Source organism: Tachypleus tridentatus, chromosome 11 (genome assembly GCF_004210375.1).
Source record: "Tachypleus tridentatus isolate NWPU-2018 chromosome 11, ASM421037v1, whole genome shotgun sequence".
NCBI lineage: Eukaryota > Metazoa > Arthropoda > Merostomata > Xiphosura > Limulidae > Tachypleus > Tachypleus tridentatus.
This window is the reverse complement of record NC_134835.1, coordinates 24,060,257-24,084,383: the sequence shown is the minus strand read 5'-3', so window position 1 is coordinate 24,084,383 and position 24,127 is coordinate 24,060,257. Positions and strand designations below refer to the sequence as shown.

At 35.6% G+C, this 24,127-nt stretch overlaps 1 protein-coding gene and 2 long non-coding RNA genes across 3 annotated transcripts; all 3 read left to right on the top strand.

The window, feature by feature from the left end:
• Window positions 1-532: 532 nt before the first annotated feature.
• LOC143231756 (uncharacterized) lies at window positions 533-3,114 on the top strand. The gene is made up of 3 exons (XR_013017161.1): window positions 533-665; window positions 2,539-2,610; window positions 3,031-3,114. It is a non-coding gene; the product is annotated as an uncharacterized LOC143231756 (long non-coding RNA).
• A 1,840-nt stretch (window positions 3,115-4,954) lies between these two features.
• Window positions 4,955-15,243, top strand: LOC143231321 (atrial natriuretic peptide receptor 2-like). The gene is made up of 4 exons (XM_076465870.1): window positions 4,955-5,047; window positions 5,548-5,619; window positions 14,284-14,430; window positions 15,132-15,243. Exons 1-3 carry the CDS (start codon window positions 4,955-4,957, stop codon window positions 14,392-14,394), a joined length of 276 nt encoding a protein of 91 aa, XP_076321985.1. The 3' UTR covers window positions 14,395-14,430; window positions 15,132-15,243.
• A 2,713-nt stretch (window positions 15,244-17,956) lies between these two features.
• On the top strand, window positions 17,957-23,910 carry LOC143231753 (uncharacterized). The gene is made up of 3 exons (XR_013017159.1): window positions 17,957-18,104; window positions 20,397-20,488; window positions 23,750-23,910. It is a non-coding gene; the product is annotated as an uncharacterized LOC143231753 (long non-coding RNA).
• The last annotated feature ends 217 nt before the right edge of the window (window positions 23,911-24,127 follow it).

The following is a 24,127-nucleotide window of genomic DNA, read 5'->3' as shown; positions in this document are numbered from 1 at the left end:
CCCAGTCACCAAATACCGCTCACCATAGTTACAGAAAATAACAATATTTGATTCTGTTTTACCATCGTGTGTATTAAAACTTTAGAGACATCGCTTATGAAAACACTATTGAGAATAATTAATCTTGCATCTTGTACATCATGAATAGTTGTTGCGATGTTCAACAGTATTCTCCAAAAAATACCACGGCTGAAATTCTCAACAATAACATTTTCGAACCTTCGGCCTTCTTAACAAAGAACAATATTGGACAATATTGTACTAAGCAATATAAATTGCTTTTCCTTAATTTTTTCGTGCACAGTTGTCGGATGAAGATAAAAATATGTGTTTATTTCACATATATTAATTTACCAAAGTTTCGAGTCTTAAAAGACAGTAATATTATTTTATTAACTGCAAATTATTTTTGACGTTAAAATGCGGAATTTCAGTGAAGAAAAAACAAAAGTGTAAAAGTTAGAAATTTGTTTTATGTTGTTAACTGGAATCAAGTTCAACTGAATCTCTCCTCGTCTTGTATTTCTTAAAGCAAAATTAGACTTGAATCTGAGTTGGCCAACCAATGGTGGAAAGTGGAATGAAAAGAAATTGTGTTCCAGCAGAGGGGGCTAAAGTCGTTGAGCAGCTTAGGATCTGATGTGGGAACCCTGGCCAGCTCAGTGGTGATATATATATATGCTAATAAACGCTGAGAATAAAATCATCTAAATATGTGTTAGAGCTTGAATATTAACACATAAGTAATTTATCTTTTTTATAGTAGAAAATATGTTTTATGAACAGCATAGTATATATATATATATAATTTTAATTATCAGTGTGTTAAACGAACCTAATGGTAGACATCGTTTGTTGTAAAATAGTGTCGATTTTATAAATATTTATGTTTGTAACAGATCAAATAAACGATATGTTTTTAACATTTATAAATTATACAGAAATAGAGTTACTGTCGTGGTACAACGTTTGTTGATGTCTAGTTTTTATGTTTTTTGTTTGTTTTTTTTCTAAATTATTCACCGAAATTGGACAACTGAGTGTTTACTTTACGTTTAAATTTCACATCGCTAATGGTATGTTGGAAATACGAAAACCTTTACACTGGAGGATTATTTCGTCTTGTCTGTTTGTTTGTTAATTGTTTGTTATGCACAAGGATTTACAATAGGCTATTTGTACTTTGCCCACTGTGGGTATCTAAACATTTAGCTTTTTGGACAATCCTGTGAAATAGAAATGTTAATGAACATTTATTATATTTGTTACAAAGCTTGAATTCAACTATCCCTTACATGTGATTTTTAATAATCAGAGATTTACCCCAGTTTATTTGGGTCTCAGTAGCGATCTGTATGTAGCAATAGCTCAGGTTAAAAATGGCGGCCTGTACGTTGTGTATGGAATAGCGTAGACCAGGACGTTGGCAAAATCCAGTCGAAGGGATAGAGCCCGTCACTGATCGAGCACAAAACTGTCCTTAAAGTGCGGCCAACCGTCCTTGACGTCCAGAAAACGGACTACAAAACCGTCGATCATCTTTTTGTCCACCGCTGTAACTCATGAATTACAGCGAGCCTGTGCACCGAAACACTTCACTAACCCTAAGATGTGCCTTTTTTACACCTAGAGCCTCGTGTTATTCATCATGATTGAGTTGCCGACCAAAAGATGTGGAATGATACAGATTATTTAATGGTGCTTAATACGTATATTTGTCACTAGGTGACGTGACGTGCTATGCTAATCATAAATATGTGCAGACACCCGTAACATAAAATCTTGGAAAGAAATTTTTGGGATGGAGGGATATAAAAAAAATCAGAGACTATAGAATATATTAAGTTGGAGGGGAAAATCTTCATCCTATCACCTAACGTATATACGTGCATCCCATACCCTGTGAGTGCAGTGTATGGATGGTGAAATATAGGAATGAATCATGTAGACTTCAGCTTGTGATCTTTGTCACTCTACATTGGAACAGTTTAAGAATACTTGTTACTGGTAGTTGTCTAAAGGTTACATGGGTTTAAGGTTAGAATCTAATAACAAAAATATCAGGTTTTATGTTTTCTTTTGTGTGTGTGTGTGTGTGTGTCCATTACGGTATCAGGAAGAAATCAATTTATCTAGGAACTCTTAAATGTTTTATTATTTGTCGCAGTTCTAGTAGCTGTGTTTGTTTGTGGAAAACGACACTGAAATCTAATACACATAAAAGCCAGTTGTCATTTGTTAACATAAGGCTGGTCTGTGTCGCTTAATTTATATTGGAGCTTTAAAACATAGAAAATAATATATTAACTGTAAAAGTCATATCAGATTACAAAAGCAAAAAGTATTTTAACTTTGCATGCCCCATCATCTTTCAGGGGCAAAATTACATTAACTGTGTAGGTCACAGGATAAAGCTATTAAATTATAGGTTACATCAGCATACAGAGACAAAAACCACTTTAGCTCTAAATGATACATCAACTTTGACCATGGTACATCAACTGTGCGGTTTTGTTTGATTTTACCTCAATGTTTCAGCGATTTGGAAAGAAATCTTATATCACCAGTTGGACTAATATGGACGAAGGGACAAAAATTGGTGTCTATCGGGTGAGTATTTCTTTGGTGGACCAGAAACTGGAATTTTAAGTTTCTAATTCGAGGTGTTTTTACTTTCCAAAACATTCCTGTAATGAAATTAAACGTGGTAATTACAAGTATAAATATTTTCATGATGTGATTCTGCAGCTTCGTTTTGTATCTCTATATAGAAGTAAACAGAACTGTGATTATTTATATTGAGGTACTTAAGTACAAATGTTTTAAAAACTGTTGATAATTATTCTAATAATAAATTTGATTTCATGTGTATATATAAAACGTCAAATTTTCTTTTAAAATCATCCACCAGAAAAGAAAGAATTTGTCATTATAAAAAACGCAGATGTTTAGCTATTAATAGTTTATCATTATTCATACCTCAAACTCATCTGTCTGTCTTTCTGTGGTTGAAATCACGATCCCCTACAGGGTAAAAACGTGGCAGTGAAACTGGTGAAGTTGCGCGGACCAAAGTTTCTCGTCACTAGGGCTGTACCCTTGGAGCTGAAACAGGTATGTTTATTTAATGTAAACAATGTGTAAACTCAATTTTATTGTTGCTTTTATTTACTGTAAACAATGTGTAAACTCAATTCAATTGTTATTTTATTTACTGTAAACAATGTGTAGACTTAATTCAACTGTTATTTTATTTACTGCAAACAATGTGTAAACTCGGTTTTATTGTCATTTTATTTACTGCAAGCAATGTGTAAACTCAGTTTAATTGTTATTTTATTTACTGTAAACAATGCGTAAACTCAATTTAATTGTTATTTTATTCACTGTAAACAATGTGTAAACTCAATTTAATTGTTATTTTATTTACTGCAAACAATGTGTAAACTCAATTTAATTGTTATTTTATTTACTGCAAGCAATGTGTAAACTCATTTTAATTGTTATTTTATTTACTGTAAACAATGTGTAAAATCTATTTAATTGTTATTTTATTTTCTGTAAACAGTATATAAACTCAATTTCATTGTTACTTTTATTTTCTGTAAACGGTATATAAACTCAATTTCATTGTTACTTTTATTTTCTGTAAACAGTATATAAACTCAATTTCATTGTTACTTTTATTTTCTGTAAACGGTATATAAACTCAATTTCATTGTTACTTTTATTTTCTGTAAACGGTATATAAACTCAATTTCATTGTTACTTTTATTTTCTGTAAACGGTATATAAACTCAATTTCATTGTTACTTTTATTTTCTGTAAACGGTATATAAACTCAATTTCATTGTTACTTTTATTTTCTGTAAACGGTATATAAACTCAATTTCATTGTTACTTTTATTTTCTGTAAACGGTATATAAACTCAATTTCATTGTTACTTTTATTTTCTGTAAACGGTATATAAACTCAATTTCATTGTTACTTTTATTTTCTGTAAACAGTATATAAACTCAATTTCATTGTTACTTTTATTTTCTGTAAACAGTATATAAACTCAATTTCATTGTTACTTTTATTTTCTGTAAGAAACATCTGAACTCAGTTCATTGTTACTTTTATTTTCTGTAAGAAACATCTGAACTCAGTTTCATTGTTACTTTTATTTTCTGTAAGAAACATCTGAACTCAGTTTCATTGTTACTTTTATTTTCTGTAAGAAACATCTGAACTCAGTTTCATTGTTACTTTTATTTTCTGTGTGAAACATCTGAACTCAGTTTCATTGTTACTTTTATTTTCTGTGAGAAACATCTGAACTAAGTTTCATTGTTACTTTTATTTTCTGTAAGAAACATCTGAACTCAGTTTCATTGTTACTTTTATTTTCTGTAAGAAACATCTGAACTCAGTTTCATTGTTACTTTTATTTTCTGTAAGAAACATCTGAACTCAGTTTCATTGTTACTTTTATTTTCTGTGTGAAACATCTGAACTCAGTTTCATTGTTACTTTTATTTTCTGTGAGAAACATCTGAACTAAGTTTCATTGTTACTTTTATTTTCTGTGAGAAACATCTGAACTAAGTTTCATTGTTACTTTTATTTTCTGTGTGAAACATCTGAACTCAGTTTCATTGTTACTTTTATTTTCTGTGAGAAACATCTGAACTAAGTTTCATTGTTACTTTTATTTTCTGTGTGAAACATCTGAACTCAGTTTCATTGTTACTTTTATTTTCTGTGTGAAACATCTGAACTCAGTTTCATTGTTACTTTTATTTTCTGTGTGAAACATCTGAACTCAGTTTCATTGTTACTTTTATTTTCTGTAAGAAACATCTGAACTCAGTTTCATTGTTACTTTTATTATCTGTAAACAATGTATAAACTGTTATATTATTTAATGGGTTGATTGAAATAAAGGGAATTTAAACTGTTACTCTGTAGATGAGAAGTCGTCTCAATCGTTTCGTTGGAATTTGTCCTGACGTTCCAAATGTGGCCTTCTTGTCCGATTACCACCCTAGAGGCACTTTAAGGGTACGTACCACGTGCACTTTAAGACTAAAAACCACTTTTAGTCACATTTTAAACATTGTTGCTGTTATCCCGAATACTGAAACAATTAAAGAGAAACAGAAAGAGCACATTTCGAGATGTTTAAAATTAAAGTTAGATAACAAAAAAAGAATTGTTTGTATCACACAATGCATATACAGTGTATTTGTTTTGTTTTTTGTTTGAATTTCGCGCAAAGCTACTCTAGGGCTATCTGCGCTAGCCGTTTGTAATTTAGCAGTGTAAAATTAGAGGGAAGGCAGCTTGTCATCACCACCCACCGCCCACTCTTGGGCTACTCATTTACCAACGAATAGTGGGATTGACCGTCACATAATAACGCCCCCGCGGTCACGCGCCTCAACCCACCTGGCCATGCCAGGCCTCACATACATCGTTGATTTAACTTTATTGTTCTGGTCAAACTTGTTACCCATATTTAATACGTAGTTGGAGATTCAGAGCAAATGATTTATTTTCAGGATCTTCTAGACAACGATGCAATAAATATTGATTGGCCCTTCCGTTACTCCATAATAAATGATATTTGTGAGGTATGTATATTTCAGTAACTATTTGCAAACACAATTAATCTAGAATTAGTTTATATAGTGGATTTTATTTTCAGATTAGGAATTAACTCACTAACTCATTGACAAATTATAAGTTACTAATTGTTTATAAATATAGAAGTAATACAGTCTGTTGAATTTACAAAAATACATCATATTTAGTCCAGTTCCAAGTTTCCATCGTTCCATGTTCACCCATAGCCATCTGGTGAATGTACAACAATATGTCACATTCAGTCCAGTTCCAAGTTTCCATCGTTCCATGTACACCCATAGCCATCTGTTGAATTTACAACAATACCTCACATTTAGTCCAGTTCCAAGTTTCCATCGTTCCATGTTCACCCATAGCCATCTGGTGAATGTACAACAATATCTCACATACAGTCCAGTTCCAAGTTTCCATCGTTCCATATTCACCCATAGCCACTGTTGAATTTACAACAATACTTCACATTCAGTCCAGTTCCAAGTTTCCATCGTTCCATGTTCACCCAGAGCCATCTGTTGAATTTACAACAATACTTCATATTCAGTCCAGTTCCAAGTTTCCATCGTTCCATGTTCACCCAGAGCCATCTGTTGAATTTACTACAATACCTCACATTCAGTCCAGTACCAAGTTTCCATTGTTCAATGTACACTCCATAGCCATCTGGTAAATGTACAACAATATCTCACATTCAGTCCAGTTCCAAGTTTCCATCGTTCCATGTACACCAATAGACATCTATTGAATTTACAACAATATCTCACATTCAGTCCAGTTCCAAGTTTTCATCGTTCCATGTACACCAATAGCTATCAGTTGAATGTACAACAATATCTCACATTTAGTCCAGTTCCATGTTTTCATCGTTCCATGTACACCAATAGCTATCAGTTGAATTTACAACAATATCTCACATTCAGTCCAGTTCCAAGTTTTCATCGTTTCATGTACACCAATAACTATCTGGTGAATTTACAACAATATTTCACATTCAGTCCAGTTCCAAGTTTCCATCGTTCCATGTACACCAATAGCTATCTGGTGAATGTACAACAATATCTCACATTCAGTCCAGTTCCAAGTTTCCATCGTTCTATGTTCACCCATAGCCATCTGTTGAATTTACAACAACACCTCACATTTAGCCAGTTCCAAATTTTCATCGTTCCATATTCACCCATAGCCATCTGTTGAATTTACAACAATACCTTACATTCAGTCCAGTTCCAAGTTTCCATCGTTCCATGTACACCCATAGCCATCTGTTGAATTTACAACAATACCTCACATTCAGTCCAGTTCCAAGTTTCCATCGTTCCATATTCACCCATAGCCTTCTGGTGAATGTACAACAATACCTCACATTCAGTCCAGTTCCAAGTTTCCATCGTTCCATGTACACCAATAGCCATCTGTTGAATTTACAACAATACTTCACATTCAGTCCAGTTCCAAGTTTCCATTGTTCCATGTTCACTCATAGCCATCTGTTGAATTTACCACAATACCTCACATTCAATCCCGTTCCAAGTTTCCATCGCTGCATGTTCACCCATAGCCATCTGTTGAATTTACAGCAATACCTCACATTCAGTCCAGTTCCAAGTTTCCATCGTTCCATATTCACCCATAGCCTTCTGGTGAATGTACAACAATACCTCACATTCAGTCCACTTCCAAGTTTCCATCGTTCCATGTACACCAATAGCCATCTGTTGAATTTACAACAATACTTCCAATTCAGTCAAGTTCCAAGTTTCCATTGTTCCATGTTCACTCATAGCCATCTGTTGAATTTACCACAATACCTCACATTCAGTCCCGTTCCAAGTTTCCATCGCTGCATGTTCACCCATAGCTATCTGTTGAATTTACAATAATACCTCACATTAAGTCCAGTTCCAAGTCTCCATCGTTCCATGTACACCAATAGCTATGAGTTGAATTTACAACAATATCTCACATTTAGTCCAGTTCCAAGTTTTCATCGTTCCATGTACACCAATCTGGTGAATGTGCAACAATATCTCACATTCAGTCCAGTTCCAAGTTTCCATCGTTCCATGTACACCAATAGACATCTATTGAATTTACAACAATATCTCACATTCAGTCCAGTTCCAAGTTTTCATCGTTCCATGTACACCAATAGCTATCAGTTGAATGTACAACAATATCTCACATTTAGTCCAGTTCCATGTTTTCATCGTTCCATGTACACCAATAGCTATCAGTTGAATTTACAACAATATCTCACATTCAGTCCAGTTCCAAGTTTTCATCGTTTCATGTACACCAATAACTATCTGATGAATTTACAACAATATTTCACATTCAGTCCAGTTCCAAGTTTCCATCGTTCCATGTACACCAATAGCTATCTGGTGAATGTACAACAATATCTCACATTCAGTCCAGTTCCAAGTTTCCATCGTTCTATGTTCACCCATAGCCATCTGTTGAATTTACAACAACACCTCACATTTAGCCAGTTCCAAATTTTCATCGTTCCATATTCACCCATAGCCATCTGTTGAATTTACAACAATACCTTACATTCAGTCCAGTTCCAAGTTTCCATCGTTCCATGTACACCCATAGCCATCTGTTGAATTTACAACAATACCTCACATTCAGTCCAGTTCCAAGTTTCCATCGTTCCATATTCACCCATAGCCTTCTGGTGAATGTACAACAATACCTCACATTCAGTCCAGTTCCAAGTTTCCATCGTTCCATGTACACCAATAGCCATCTGTTGAATTTACAACAATACTTCACATTCAGTCCAGTTCCAAGTTTCCATTGTTCCATGTTCACTCATAGCCATCTGTTGAATTTACCACAATACCTCACATTCAATCCCGTTCCAAGTTTCCATCGCTGCATGTTCACCCATAGCCATCTGTTGAATTTACAGCAATACCTCACATTCAGTCCAGTTCCAAGTTTCCATCGTTCCATATTCACCCATAGCCTTCTGGTGAATGTACAACAATACCTCACATTCAGTCCACTTCCAAGTTTCCATCGTTCCATGTACACCAATAGCCATCTGTTGAATTTACAACAATACTTCCAATTCAGTCAAGTTCCAAGTTTCCATTGTTCCATGTTCACTCATAGCCATCTGTTGAATTTACCACAATACCTCACATTCAGTCCCGTTCCAAGTTTCCATCGCTGCATGTTCACCCATAGCTATCTGTTGAATTTACAATAATACCTCACATTAAGTCCAGTTCCAAGTCTCCATCGTTCCATGTACACCAATAGCTATGAGTTGAATTTACAACAATATCTCACATTTAGTCCAGTTCCAAGTTTCCATCGTTCCATGTACACCAATAGCTATCTGGTGAATGTACAACAATATCTCGCATTCTGTCCAGTTCCATGTTTCCATCTTACCATGAACACCAATAGCTATCTGGTGAATGTACAGCAATATCTCACATTCAGTCCAGTTCCAAGTTTCCATCGTTCCATCTTCATCCATAGCCATCTGTTGAATTTACAACAATACCTCACATTTAGTCCAGTTCCAAGTTTCCATCGTTCCATGTACACCAATCTGGTGAATGTACAACAATATCTCACATTCAGTCCAGTTCCAAGTTTCCATTGTTCCATGTACACCAATCGCTATCTGTTGAATTTACAACAATACCTCACATTCAGTCCAGTTCCAAGTCTCCATCGTTCCATGTACACCAATAGCTATCAGTTGAATTTACAACAATATCTCACATTTAGTCCAGTTCCAAGTTTCCATCGTTCCATGTACACCAATAGCTATCTGGTGAATATACAACAATATCTCGCATTCTGTCCAGTTCCATGTTTCCATCTTACCATGAACACCAATAGCTATCTGGTGAATGTACAACAATATCTCACATTCAGTCCAGTTCCAAGTTTCCATCGTTCCATGTACACCCATAGCCATCTGCTGAATTTACAACAATACCTCACATTCAGTCCAGTTCCAAGTTTCCATCGTTCCATGTTCACCAATAGCCATCTGGTGAATGTACAACAATACCTCACATTCAGTCCAGTTCCAAGTCTCCATCGTTCCATCTTCATCCATAGCCATCTGTTGAATTTACAACAATACCTCACATTCAGTCCAGTTCCAAGTTTCCGTCGTTCCATGTACACCAATCTGGTGAATGTACAACAATATCTCACATTCAGTCCAGTTCCAAGTTTCCATCGTTCCATGTACACCCATAGCCATCTGCTGAATTTACAACAATACCTCACATTCAGTCCAGTTCCAAGTTTCCATCGTTCCATGTTCACCAATAGCCATCTGTTTAATGTACAACAATACCTCACATTCAGTCCAGTTCCAAGTTTCCATCGTTCCATGTACACCAATAGCTATCTGGTGAATGTACAACAATACCTCACATTCAGTCCAGTTCCAAGTCTCCATCGTTCCATCTTCATCCATAGCCATCTGTTGAATTTACAACAATACCTCACATTCAGTCCAGTTCCAAGTTTCCGTCGTTCCATGTACACCAATCTGGTGAATGTACAACAATATCTCACATTCAGTCCAGTTCCAAGTTTCCATCGTTCCATGTACACCAATAGCTATCAGTTGAATTTACAACAATATCTCACATTTAGTCCAGTTCCAAGTTTCCATCGTTCCATGTACACCAATAGCTATCTGGTGAATGTACAACAATATCTCGCATTCTGTCCAGTTCCAAGTTTCCATCTTTCCATGAACACCAATAGCTATCTGGTGAATGTACAGCAATATCTCACATTCAGTCCAGTTCCAAGTTTCCATCGTTCCATCTTCATCCATAGCCATCTGTTGAATTTACAACAATACCTCACATTTAGTCCAGTTCCAAGTTTCCATCGTTCCATGTACACCAATCTGGTGAATGTACAACAATATCTCACATTCAGTCCAGTTCCAAGTTTCCATTGTTCCATGTACACCAATCGCTATCTGTTGAATTTACAACAATACCTCACATTCAGTCCAGTTCCAAGTCTCCATCGTTCCATGTACACCAATAGCTATCTGTTGAATTTACAACAATATCTCACATTTAGTCCAGTTCCAAGTTTCCATCGTTCCATGTACACCAATAGCTATCTGGTGAATATACAACAATATCTCGCATTCTGTCCAGTTCCATGTTTCCATCTTACCATGAACACCAATAGCTATCTGGTGAATGTACAACAATATCTCACATTCAGTCCAGTTCCAAGTTTCCATCGTTCCATCTTCATCCATAGCCATCTGTTGAATTTACAACAATACCTCACATTTAGTCCAGTTCCAAGTTTCCATCGTTCCATGTACACCCATAGCCATCTGCTGAATTTACAACAATACCTCACATTCAGTCCAGTTCCAAGTTTCCATCGTTCCATGTTCACCAATAGCCATCTGTTTAATGTACAATAATACCTCACATTCAGTCCAGTTCCAAGTTTCCATCGTTCCATGTACACCAATAGCAATCTGGTGAATGTACAACAATACCTCACATTCAGTCCAGTTCCAAGTCTCCATCGTTCCAGGTACACCAATAGCTATCAGTTGAATTTACAACAATATCTCACATTTAGTCCAGTTCCAAGTTTCCATCGTTCCATGTACACCAATAGCTATCTGGTGAATGTACAACAATATCTCGCATTCTGTCCAGTTCCAAGTTTCCATCGTTCCATGTACACCAATAGCTATCCTGTGAATGTACAACAATATCTCACATTCAGTCCAGTTCCAAGTTTCCGTCGTTCCATGTACACCAATCTGGTGAATGTACAACAATATCTCACATTCAGTCCAGTTCCAAGTTTCCATTGTTCCATGTACACCAATCGCTATCTGTTGAATTTACAGTCCAGTTCCAAGTTTCCATCGTTCCATGTACACCAATAGCTATCTGGTGAATATACAACAATATGTCACATTCAGTCCAGTTCCATGTTTCCAGTTCCATGAACACCAATAGCTATCTGGTGAATGTACAACAATATCTCACATTCAGTCCAGTTCCAAGTTTCCGTACAACAATACCTCACATTCAGTTCCATGTACACCAATCTGGTGAATGTACAACAATATCTCACATTCAGTCCAGTTCCAAGTTTCCATTGTTCCATGTACACCAATCGCTATCTGTTGAATTTACAACAATACCTCACATTCAGTCCAGTTCCAAGTCTCCATCGTTCCATGTACACCAATAGCTATCTGTTGAATTTACAACAATATCTCACATTTAGTCCAGTTCCAAGTTTCCATCGTTCCATGTACACCAATAGCTATCTGGTGAATATACAACAATATGTCGCATTCTGTCCAGTTCCATGTTTCCATCTTACCATGAACACCAATAGCTATCTGGTGAATGTACAACAATATCTCACATTCAGTCCAGTTCCAAGTTTCCGTCGTTCCATGTATACCAATCTGGTGAATGTACAACAATACCTCACATTCAGTCCTGTTCCAAGCTCCCATCGTTCCATGTACACCCATAGCCATCTGTTGAATTTACAACAATACCTCACATTCAGTCCAGTTCCAAGTTTCCATCGTTCCATGTTCACCAATAGCCATCTGTTTAATGTACAACAATACCTCACATTCAGTCCAGTTCCAAGTTTCCATCGTTCCATGTACACCAATAGCTATCTGGTGAATGTACAACAATACCTCACATTCAGTCCTGTTCCAAGCTCCCATCGTTCCATATACACCGATAGACATCTGGTGAGTTTTAAAATAATTCTTCAGAGTTAATCCAAAGTGGTTCCATTTTTCCGCCTTATTCCTTGTCCTTCCATTGCCATCTGGTGAAAGTATAACAATACCTTCAGTCCACAGTGATTCCAGGTTTTCGTTATTTCTTGTCCATTCATAATCATCTGTTGAATGTTCAACACTACCTTCAATCCACAGTGATTCCAGGTTTCCGTTATTTCTTGTCCATCCATAACCATCTGTTGAATGTTCAACAATACCTTCAGTCCACAGTGGTTCCAAGTTCCCGTTATTTCTTGTCCATCCATAACCATCTTTTGAATGTTCAAGAACACCTTCAGTCCACAGTGATTCCAAGTTTCCATCATTTCTTGTCCATCCATAACCATCTGTTGAATGTTCAACAATACCTTCAGTCCACAGTGATTCTAAGTTTCCATCATTTCTTGTCCATCCATAACCATCTGTTGAATGTTCAACAACACATTCAGTCCACAGTGATTCCAGGTTTCCGTTATTTCTTGTCCATCCATAACCATCTGTTGAATGTTCAACAATACCTTCAGTCCAAAGTGATTCCAAGTTTCCGTTATTTCTTATCCATCCATAACCATCTGTTGAATGTTCAACAATACCGTCAGTCCACAGTGATTCCAAGTTTCCGTTATTTCTTGTCCGTTTATAACCATCTGTTGAATGTTCAACAATATCTTCAGTCCACAGTGATTCCAGGTTTTCGTTATTTCTTGTCCATTCATAATCATCTGTTGAATGTTCAACACTACCTTCAATCCACAGTGATTCCAGGTTTCCGTTATTTCTTGTCCATCCATAACCATCTGTTGAATGTTCAACAATACCTTCAGTCCACAGTGGTTCCAAGTTCCCGTTATTTCTTGTCCATCCATAACCATCTTTTGAATGTTCAAGAACACCTTCAGTCCACAGTGATTCCAAGTTTCCATCATTTCTTGTCCATCCATAACCATCTGTTGAATGTTCAACAATACCTTCAGTCCACAGTGGTTCCAAGTTCCCGTTATTTCTTGTCCATCCATAACCATCTTTTGAATGTTCAAGAACACCTTCAGTCCACAGTGATTCCAAGTTTCCATCATTTCTTGTCCATCCATAACCATCTGTTGAATGTTCAACAATACCTTCAGTCCACAGTGATTCTAAGTTTCCATCATTTCTTGTCCATCCATAACCATCTGTTGAATGTTCAACAATACCGTCAGTCCACAGTGATTCCAAGTTTCCGTTATTTCTTGTCCGTTTATAACCATCTGTTGAATGTTCAACAATATCTTCAGTCCACAGTGATTCCAGGTTTTCGTTATTTCTTGTCCGTCCATAATCATCTGTTGAATGTTCAACAATACCTTCAGTCCACAGTGATTCCAGGTTTCCATCATTTCTTGTCCTTTCATGGCTATCTGTTGAATGTATAGAGTACATTGGTTACAATCCACAGTGATACCAAGCTTCCACAATCTATAATTTCTTGTTCATCCATGTCCATCTGTATGTCAATATCTCACCTTCAGTAAAGAGTATTTCCAGGTTTTCATCATCCTGTCTGCCTGTGACCAACTGTTCGAGTGTGGGTGGCGGGATCTGCATTTTGTTGTCTCTTCCAAATTCCAACCTGATAATTGATATTTTTTTTTAATAAGAGATGTCTTCAGTCAGTTTTAGGCTTACGTCAGTTTCAAACTTAATATGTTTTTGAATTTTAGATTAAAGCTGAAAAATGTATTAATTCCACACGTTTTACTTACTCCATAAATCTGAGAGAATTTCATTATATTTAACTTCCAATCTGATTACAAAATGTAAGAAAAAATTGGTTGATAATTATACAGCTGGTAAAAAAATGTTACCTTTTTACCAGGGAATGTTTTACCTACATAACAGCCCTATAGCAGTCCATGGCAGTTTGAAATCAACTTATTGTGTTATCGACGGTCGGTTTGTTGTTAAAATTTCGGACTCCCTGCTGTGAAGGAACAAGTTTTACCTCCAGAAGAAATTAATCAAAGTGTGTTTTTATTTAATCTTGTCTCTCTGTGTCTCTTTTATCAATAATGCAAGATGATATTATAAATACATAATATACTATTTAAAAAAATAAAGCCAACGACAATATTTAGAAAACTCGTCCTGTCTTACAGTTGTTGTTTATTCGATTCCTAGAGTATCATCATTCTAACTGTCATATGGATAAATTAAAAAGTAGTTAACCGTAAAAATTAAAAAAAAAACTTTTTAACAGCAGTTGATTCAGGTGATAAGTGGTCTCCCTTTATCCTGGGTAAGTATAAAACGTTTAGGAATAAAATAAATGGGTTATAGGACAAAAGTGGAGATCAAAAGTGGTTAGGTTATGAATGTCTAACAAAATTTATTGTAGTTCTTTAAAATCTCTATGAATCTGATGTTTCAAAATATAATAGGCCTAACACTAATAACTTATGACAAGTATAAAATGGTGTAAAACGTTTTCCAGAACAGTATGCCTCCAGACCTCAACAATTAGCTGCCCCATAATCAAAATCCTGGATTAGCCAAAGTTTGGATATTAAGCATGTTGTATTTATTCATCCAAACTTGGATTTCAATAATTTTGTTACAAAATTATTTGCATGACACCTAAAATATCGATAAAAAAGGATTAGAAAATTTGCTTCCAGTGATGACTGATATGAATTTTACAAGTATTTGTTGTTGTTTTTTTTACAGGATCTTTATTCTGGACAGCTCCAGAACATCTGAGGAACGGAACATCAGACACTAATAGGTCCCAGGCTGGTGACGTGTGCAGTTTTGCTATTATTTTACAGGAAATTATTACAAGGACTGAACCGTTCGAACCACTAGAAAAAAATGGAATAATTAGTGAAACAATAGAAGCAAAAGGTGAAAAGTGACACGAAAATAAAATGTTTGTTATTCTTATATTGTTTAAAATTGATGGATCCTAAACCTTCACTACTTCCTGTGATTGGGGGTTTATAAGCGATAGCTATATGTTTATTTGTCTTTAAAAATCGATAAATCATCCTTCGTTATAGTAAGTATATAAACATGTTACAATGGAGTAATTAAGCTAATTACTTTTTATTGGAAAATGTTTAATATTTTTCGTGCACCTTGTTAATGTTTATTATCGATAGATGTTACAAAGTTGGTGATTTTTGTGTTTTTATCTTCTTGATAAGATTGCTACATTTTGAACAATTTTATCACATATATTGAATATTTGTTTCATGGCTATCAGTTACCTCGTTAATTATAGTGAAATACGTCGTTGGGTATTTACCAATGAAAACCTGGTCGCACCAAATTCTGTACTTAATACTGTGTTCCCTCTGATCTCAGTTAAAGGTTCAACATCTTTACTCTACAACGATAAAAACCGGATTTCGATACCTGTGGTGGTCAGAGCACAGATAGTCAACCCATTGTGTAGCTTTGTGCTTAATTCCAAACAAACCATTTGCACTCAACACCTAGTGGTTAATTTTTATTTATTTAACACATACCAAGTTTTAAAATAAATATTTTTTAACGTTTCTCTATGATTCACAGATATTCTTCAAAAAATAAAAAATATAACGAATCCTCCTTTCCGTCCTACCATTTCAACTGAGGATTGTCGCCCCGATCTCCTGGGATTTATAAATGATATTTGGAATGAAGACCCAAGTGCCAGACCAATGTTTTCAGTCATTAAACAAAAGATTAAAAAAATTACTAAGTAAGTGATATATATATGTATATATCTATGTATGTGTCTTTTAATAAGTTAACGTAATTAAATTATTCATTTGTACAGCTGCAGTAGGCTGGAGTTTAAGATTCATAACACTACGTAACACAAATTTTGTTCCTGGATAGTTTGTGTTATTTCTTAATTGCTTATGTTGTAAAAGTACAGAAAATGGCCATTATTCCCTTTGAACTTTGCTTTAGTGACCTGGATAATGAAATTTAGAAATTAACCTATTTTCTATGTAAAACAGGCAAATTTGCACATTTTCATTTACATAAGGTCTGAATAAAACAACATATGAATCAAGATTTACATGTATTTACACTAAAGTTATACAAAAATGTTTAGAAGTGAGTAGTTTTTAGAGATTTGAGACTGTAATGTAAATCACTTTTACGTACCAGCCCCCAAATATAGTCTCCCATCATGTTTTCGTTATACACTTCCAGGCCACAAAAGCAAAGTTTAAAGAGAAAAATATGTCTTTTCTATTTGCTTTAGATATAAATAATTGGGAAACAACACTTTCTGTCCAGGAACAAGAAAAAGTAAAACTTTTGTTACATGTATTTTTAAGGGGCGGGAGAAGTAGTTCATTCATGCCTTTTAACTTTGAAACTTAATTAACCCACAACTGGGTTTACCAAATTTAAAACGGTGATTAAGACGTAATGATAAACTCCCATTGCTGAACATTGTTTCCTGTTTCTAGGATCACGAAGAAAGACTTAAATAAATGAAATGCTCCTGAGATTTGTAAAGTTACGTCCTAGGGGGCTATTCGCCCTATTTGTCATCAATTTTCGTCCTATGAAGCTATTTGCCTTACTTATCCTTAATTTTCGTCCTAGGGAGCTATTCGCTCTATTTATCCTCAATTTTCGTCCTATGAATTTATTTGCCCTACTTATCCTCAATTTTCGTCCTAGGGGGCTATTTGCCCTACATATCCTCAATTTTCGTCCTAGGGGCTATTCGCCCTATTTATCCTCAATTTTCGTCCTATGAAGCTATTTGCCCTATTTATCCTCAATTTTAACCCTCCAGTATGTCCTCAAAATTGTACTTTAAACCAAAATGCTTTATTTAAAAAAATTGATTTTTTAGTCGTGTGCCTTTTCTTAATTAATGTTAATATCGCAGGATAATCTCGTTATCCTAAAAGGTCGGGGTGTCTAGGTTCCATCTGCCGGAGGGTTAATACTGATTAAGTGAAAATGGATGATGTCTTTCACTAGCCTCACCCACCACATATTTCTGCTTACAAAGAGGCCTAAAAATCCTCTGCTACAGATAATTTTAATAACTTGATGACATGATGATTGTCTGTCTTCTTAAACTCGTCAAAATGGCATCGGATTTAGCGATGATAAATTTAACAATATGAATAACCAGATATTTCGTTTCATCACTCCTGTAATACTGTTAAATACCAGGATTGGATAAAAGCTTAAATTTTACTCAAGATTATTCAAAAAAGACATTTTTAATTTACGAAGATATGAGATAAACAGCCCAAGACACACTGAAACGTAAGTTCAAAGAAACAGTTGTGCCTGAAAAAACACTTTGTCATGCTTGACAAAAAACAACATACAGTGATATAATGTACTTAACAACGTGTTCTTTGAAACAAAGAATTGCTCAGTTTTATTCATTTGTCTATGTTGTTGTTGTTTTTTAGTGTTTAGTTGTATTTTCAACTGAAACGAACGCTTTGTGCTATTCCAATTTTCATAGGGGTTCTGGGTCTTCTAACTTTCTGGACAATTTACTCAAAAGAATGGAGCAGTATGCTGAGAACCTGGAGACACTAGTCGAACAGAAAACGTCAGCTTTCAGTATGGTGAGAACGTGGAGACACTAGTCGAACAGAAAACGTCAGCTTTCTTGGAAGAAAAAATGAAGAGCGAAGAGCTTTTATACCAAGTTTTACCCCGGTAGATGTTCTGGTTTATTTTATTCATATATAATAAGAGAGTGTTCCGGCTAATCCGGTTTACTTTATTCATATATAATAAGAGAGTGTTCCGGCTAATCCGGTTTATTTTATTCATATATAACAAGAGAGTGTTCCAGTTAATCCCGTTTATTTTATTCATATATAATAAGAGGGTGCTTCGGCTAATCCGGTTTATTTTATTCATATATAATAAGAGAGTGTTCCGGCTAATCTGGTTTATTTTATTCATATATAATAAGAGGGTGTTCCAGTTAATCCCGTTTATTTTATTCATATATAATAAGAGGGTGCTTCGGCTAATCCGGTTTATTTTATTCATATATAATAAGAGAGTGTTCCGGCTAATCCGGTTTATTTTATTCATATATAATAAGAGAGTGTTCCGGCTAATCTGGTTTATTTTATTCATATATAATAAGAGGGTGCTTCGGCTAATCTGGTTTATTTTATTCGCGTGCTCCTCACAAATTAATCCGAGTGGACATTGTTGAACGAGCTTATTTGGAGACTCGTGCTCCTCACAAATTAATCCAAGTGGACATTGTTGAATGAGCTTATTTGGAGACGCGTGCTCCTCACAAAGTAATCCAAGTGGACATTGTTGAATGAGCTTATTTGGAGACGCGTGCTCCTCACAAAGTAATCCAAGTGGACATTGTTGAATGAGCTTATTTGGAGACGCGTGCTCCTCACAAATTAATCCAAGTGGACATTGTTAAATGAGCTTATTTGGAGACGCGTGCTCCTCACAAATTAATCCAAGTTGACATTGTTGAATGAGCTTATTTGGAGACGCGTGCTCCTCACAAATTAATCCAAGTGGACATTGTTGAATGAGCTTATTTGGAGACGCGTGCTCCTCACAAATTAATCCAAATTCGAACAACATCATAGTAAATCTGTAAAATATACAATGAATCTGTACTTGTTTGAGGCTACATCTCAACCAACGTTATTGGAGATCCACACAAAGTTGGTGATACCCTCGTGGCTGATACAAGTACAGGCGGGTTGTATTCCATAATGGAATAATATTCATCATGTGACGGTCAAAACTATATATATTTACAGTGAAGATATGGATGGAACACTCAGAGCAATGGCTTGTGATGCACAAATTCCTAAAATGAACATTCTTGTATAAACTTAAATACGAAGATAAAATGGCAACCAAACAACTTGTCTGAAATGTGGAAATGCGAGGAACAATATAGTACAATAACTATGTTTTAAATGGAATGATGGTTTCACTTGCACAACAATAATTTATTATGTAGCCCATTTCCTTTTTTATTGCCATTATTGCATAACTATATAGATTTCTTAGAGAAAATTCATGTTTTAACATTAATTACTGGTCTTCCTTAAGTAAACAATAACCTCATTTAGTATTTAAAACAATCAAACTCTAATTGAGCATATTGATACATTATACAGTTTATATATAAACACTAGATCAATATTAATTGTTTTCGTTATTCCTTAAATTCGTACATATTGTTTTGTTTCGTTTTTTGTGGTTCATACGACCACAGGAGTTTAACTGTTTTTAGTGGTTCATACGATTACAGGAGTTTAACTGTTTTTAGTGGTTCATACGATTACAGGAGTTTAACTGTTTTAGTGGTTCATACGACCACAGGAGTTTAACTGTTTTTAGTGGTTTATATGACCACAGGAGTTTAACTGTTTTTAGTGGTTCATACGATTACAGGAGTTTAACTGTTTTAGTGGTTCATACGACCACAGGAGTTTAACTGTTTTTAGTGGTTCATATGACCACAGGAGTTTAACTGTTTTTAGTGGTTCATACGACCATTTGCTACTGATGTTATTATTAATAAATAACTAACAACTAGTTTAATCCGATATTTCGGCTAGTACTCTGCTCCTGTGATCAGAGGACTATTTGGTGATTAGAGCCAGGATTCGAACCTGGGTTTTATATTTAAAAAGTTAATATATGTATTAGTTATCAGGCTTAGGTGACTCTGTAGGCAACTAACCTTGACAAGAGCCACAATTACCAACCTTACCGAAAATACTAGTATCTGTCAGTTGCTTCCAACTTACTTAACCTGATAATTAGTTTATTTTCTATATAATCAAAGCGTATGTTAATTTAACAATCAAAATCTATATTTTTGTAGCAGTTTAAAATGGTATAAATTATAATAAATTATGGAGTTTGCGATCATTTGCTTTGACTGTTGGAAACCAAAGAGTGTGCTAAGGGTAAAGTAGTAATTTGATTGGTATTTTTTAACAGCCATGAAAATCCACGTCAGTCCAACAACAAAGAATATTCTGGAAACATTTGGAACGTTCCTTCTGAGTGTAAGGGGAGAAGTGGAGTTAAAGGTGGGTGGCATAAAACAATTTCCTGGTCAGTAAAACATCTGATAGCGTGTGCGCGCTAGGACCGTGTTATTAAAAGAATGTTAGAAACGTATAGTGTACAATTGTTCAGTTGGTCCCATTTATCATAATCTTCATCAAGTTCTGGTCAAGAAAAGTAATTACATTTTAATTGTTATTTTTAATTAGCAACTTCTGTTGAACTGTATACCAAAAGTACCCGCTGCTATATTAGAATCTACATCTGATTATAACTGCTCGAACCTACATTTAAATAATATAACAAAATGGAGGATTCGAATTTTGACTTATTTGAGATATATACTCTTCAAAACAAGAAACGCAAAAGGGATATTTTTGTTATTTTAAAGAGAAATATATGTAATAACGTTACAAGCTCAGAGTATGTGATGTTACATGTGTTAAGGCACTGATTGTCAGACCAAAATGACAATAAAAGTTGTGCACTTTGAAAACGGAGGAAAACAACGGATTTTTCGCCAAAACGCATGCGTGTCCAATAAAGTTGTTTGAGAGATCTGCATGTTCTGCAAGTGCAACATGTGCAAAATCCCTATAAAAGTGACGGGTTCTCGGTTTCCATAGCCCAGTGTTAAGCCACCGACACGCAATACAGTTACGCCAAGACTGACTGAAGCACAACGCAACAACGCTATTGGCCGCTTGGAAGCAGGCGAATCTCGATCAGATGTTGCCAGAGCTGTGAATCTCCACCCAAGCACCATCGCAAGGCTATGGAATCGTCACCAACAACATGAATCAACTCGTGGCCGTCCACTATCTGGCAGACCTCGTGTGACCACGCCCGCACAAGATCGCTACATCCAGTTACGTCACCTTCGGGATAGGACCACCACTGCGACGTCTACTGCCTCAACCATACCAAGGCTGCGTAGGATTTCCGATCAGACCGTACGCAACCGTCTACGAGATTCTTAGGCCCCATGTGCAACCCATCATGGTGAACGTCAACGACGTTTTTCAACATGACAACACCCGTCCTCACACAGCCCGACTCACCACTGTCTTCCTGAGACACCACAACATCAACGTTCTTCCCTGGCCCTCCAGATCACCAGATTTAAACCCCATCGAACATCTTTGGGACGAGTTGGACCGACGTCTGCGACGGCGACAACCTCAACCGCAGACTCTACCTCAGCTTGCAGCAGTTTTGCAGGCTGAGTGGTCAGCCATTCCACAGGATGTGATTCGTCATCTCATCGCTTCCATGGGCAGGAGATGCCAAGCAGTTATTGATGTTCACGGGGGGCATACTCGTTATTGACTTTGAGTGACGTTAAACTTCAACTAGTGAGCGTGGACTTCGCCTTTGTAGACTTTGGATGTTCAGCAGTGAATGTTTCACACATGTCATACAGAACTACCCGGAATAAACTTGTTAACAATATGTCTCAAATTTTGCCTTTTGCGTTTCTTTTTTTGAAGAGTATATTTGCAGTAAATAACTGGTAGTCAAAGTTTTTTTGTAATTCAGTATATTACCTTCTAAATTATTTTATATATACATTTCATAATGGTTCTAAAATGTTTTTACGCGCTTATCTAAATTATTTCAAAAATATACCACCAGGTGAAAGTGGTCAACACTTACGTTATTTTTATTACTTTAGTCTTACTGACAAACCCCTTTTGTTAATAATTCTCTTTGAAAGAGAATCAATTGGATACAATTTGTTACTGAAACCCTAAAATTCGAGTTCAGTTCCCGGACGTGGCTTAGTGCGGACATCCCATATGAGGCCTTGCACAATGACGTAACATGCCTACAAGTTACAGAAATGTAATATCCATACTTTCTTTAAAATACTGCCACTAATAAATTTGGATTTCTTCTTAATCATGTCATTAAACTTTCTCTTTTTTTGTGACAAAGTTATTAACAAATAAATATTCACCGTATTTCCGGTGTGGAAGACGCTGTTCCCCAAAATAAGCCTCAAAAAATTACACTGCGTCTTCCAGGCCGAAGGTTACTTCGCCTCTAGATCTAAACGTAAGCCTAGAAGAAGCGTTTCGATACTAGACAATAATCCAAGTCCCTCTACCCTCTATGACCCAGAATGAAATTTATAAGTTACTTAGTATTAAATAATAAATAAATAAGAACAGGTCACCGTACATATAGTGCTGTAATACCGGCACTCTTTTTAACTCGTCAAGCTTAGAATAACTTTATTACATAATAATACAGATATTCTAGTGGTAGTATAAGGTACACACTTTCAAAGGTAGATGTAACCAGCATATAGCTCACAATAAACGAGAAGTAGACGAGAGTATTTTCGTACTATAAGTCACTAAACAATCCACCAAACATCTTGGTAAGTGTTACTGCCTTATTTTTATGTTTATCTTTAGTTTTTCTTTCGAAATTTGTGTAATCAAAATGGGGGGGTGTCCTCGACACTGGGAAATACGGTAGTGGTTAAACCTACTAACTCGTGGAATTTCGTTTGTTCCTCGTTGGACGAAACTGTTACAATTTGTAACAGCAGATATTATTTTTATAAAGTAAATTAAGTCATGGGTGATTTTTCGTTAACAAATAACGATGCTTTAGTACATAAAACTGAAGTTTCTTATTTTATGAAACAGTGAACATAGTTGAAAGTGTTTTTAGACAATTATACTTGATGATTGTTTTTGGTAATGTGCATTATTTACATTTCATCAAAACCACAGGTGTAGGAGTCAAATTGAAAGGGGGAATTGAAGTTTATTCACCGAGCGAGGCGAGGAAACGTTCAACATAGGAGCACCCATCACGACCGGGTCCAGGGTTTGTCATAGGACCCTGGAAACTCTTGGTCTCTGAATTAAATTCTACGTATTCTCCCGTTCTCCCAAAAAGTGATTTTCCTATTTTATATTGAGACAGATTGAAAAGGGTGGGGACTTCCTCCACCACTAATCGAAACGTTTGTTTCAGACAGTTTCTGTATAAGAAGTTGTTAACACTCCTACGAAAAGACGTTTCTAGTCCTGATTTCTCCAAGCCCGTTCCCCTGGCTGTGGTTTCGCTAGATAGTAGATAGGGACGGTGGGAATCTCGTTAATCCATTCATTAATGGATTTAAATGGCAATTTCATTTAAATACAAAATTATTAGCCTAATATTAATAACCTTTCAAGTTGCTCTGGGGCCTATTAGGCCCCACTTTTCGTAGGAGTGTTAAGCAATATGTTACTTATATACTATCTTTTATTTTTGTCCGGTAGGGGAAAGGGAAGATTCGAACTTACTGGCTGGTTGCTGAGAACACTGATAATAACCTAAACATTGGATTATTTGAGACTACCAGAAGGACACTGTTGAAAGACAACGGATTAGAAATTTTTAATGTGGATGAGTGAAACATTTCTGGACTTTAACTTTTAAGATCATTTATTAAAGGATAGGTAAATGGCACTGTTGCATTTTTGAAATAAGGCTTATCTCTCACAGACACTTGTTATTAAACATTATCTTACGTTAATTTAAGGCATAACTTTCTCACTATCGCTTGTGAGATAATATATTGTTTTTCAATGTCTGTCTTTTCACCTTTGTTTAATTAATTATTCAAATTAGTTAAACCTGAAAACCTTTCATGTTTA

Excerpts from the sequence above, each read along its gene's own strand:
- LOC143231321 (XM_076465870.1), top strand. The coding sequence starts at position 4,955 with ATGAGAAGTCGTCTCAATCGTTTCGTTGGAATTTGTCCTGACGTTCCA. Across the intron at positions 5,048-5,547 it reads ACCCTAGAGGCACTTTAAGG|GATCTTCTAGACAACGATGC; the intron begins GTACGTACCACG and ends ATTTATTTTCAG. Across the intron at positions 5,620-14,283 it reads TAATAAATGATATTTGTGAG|GGAATGTTTTACCTACATAA; the intron begins GTATGTATATTT and ends CCTTTTTACCAG.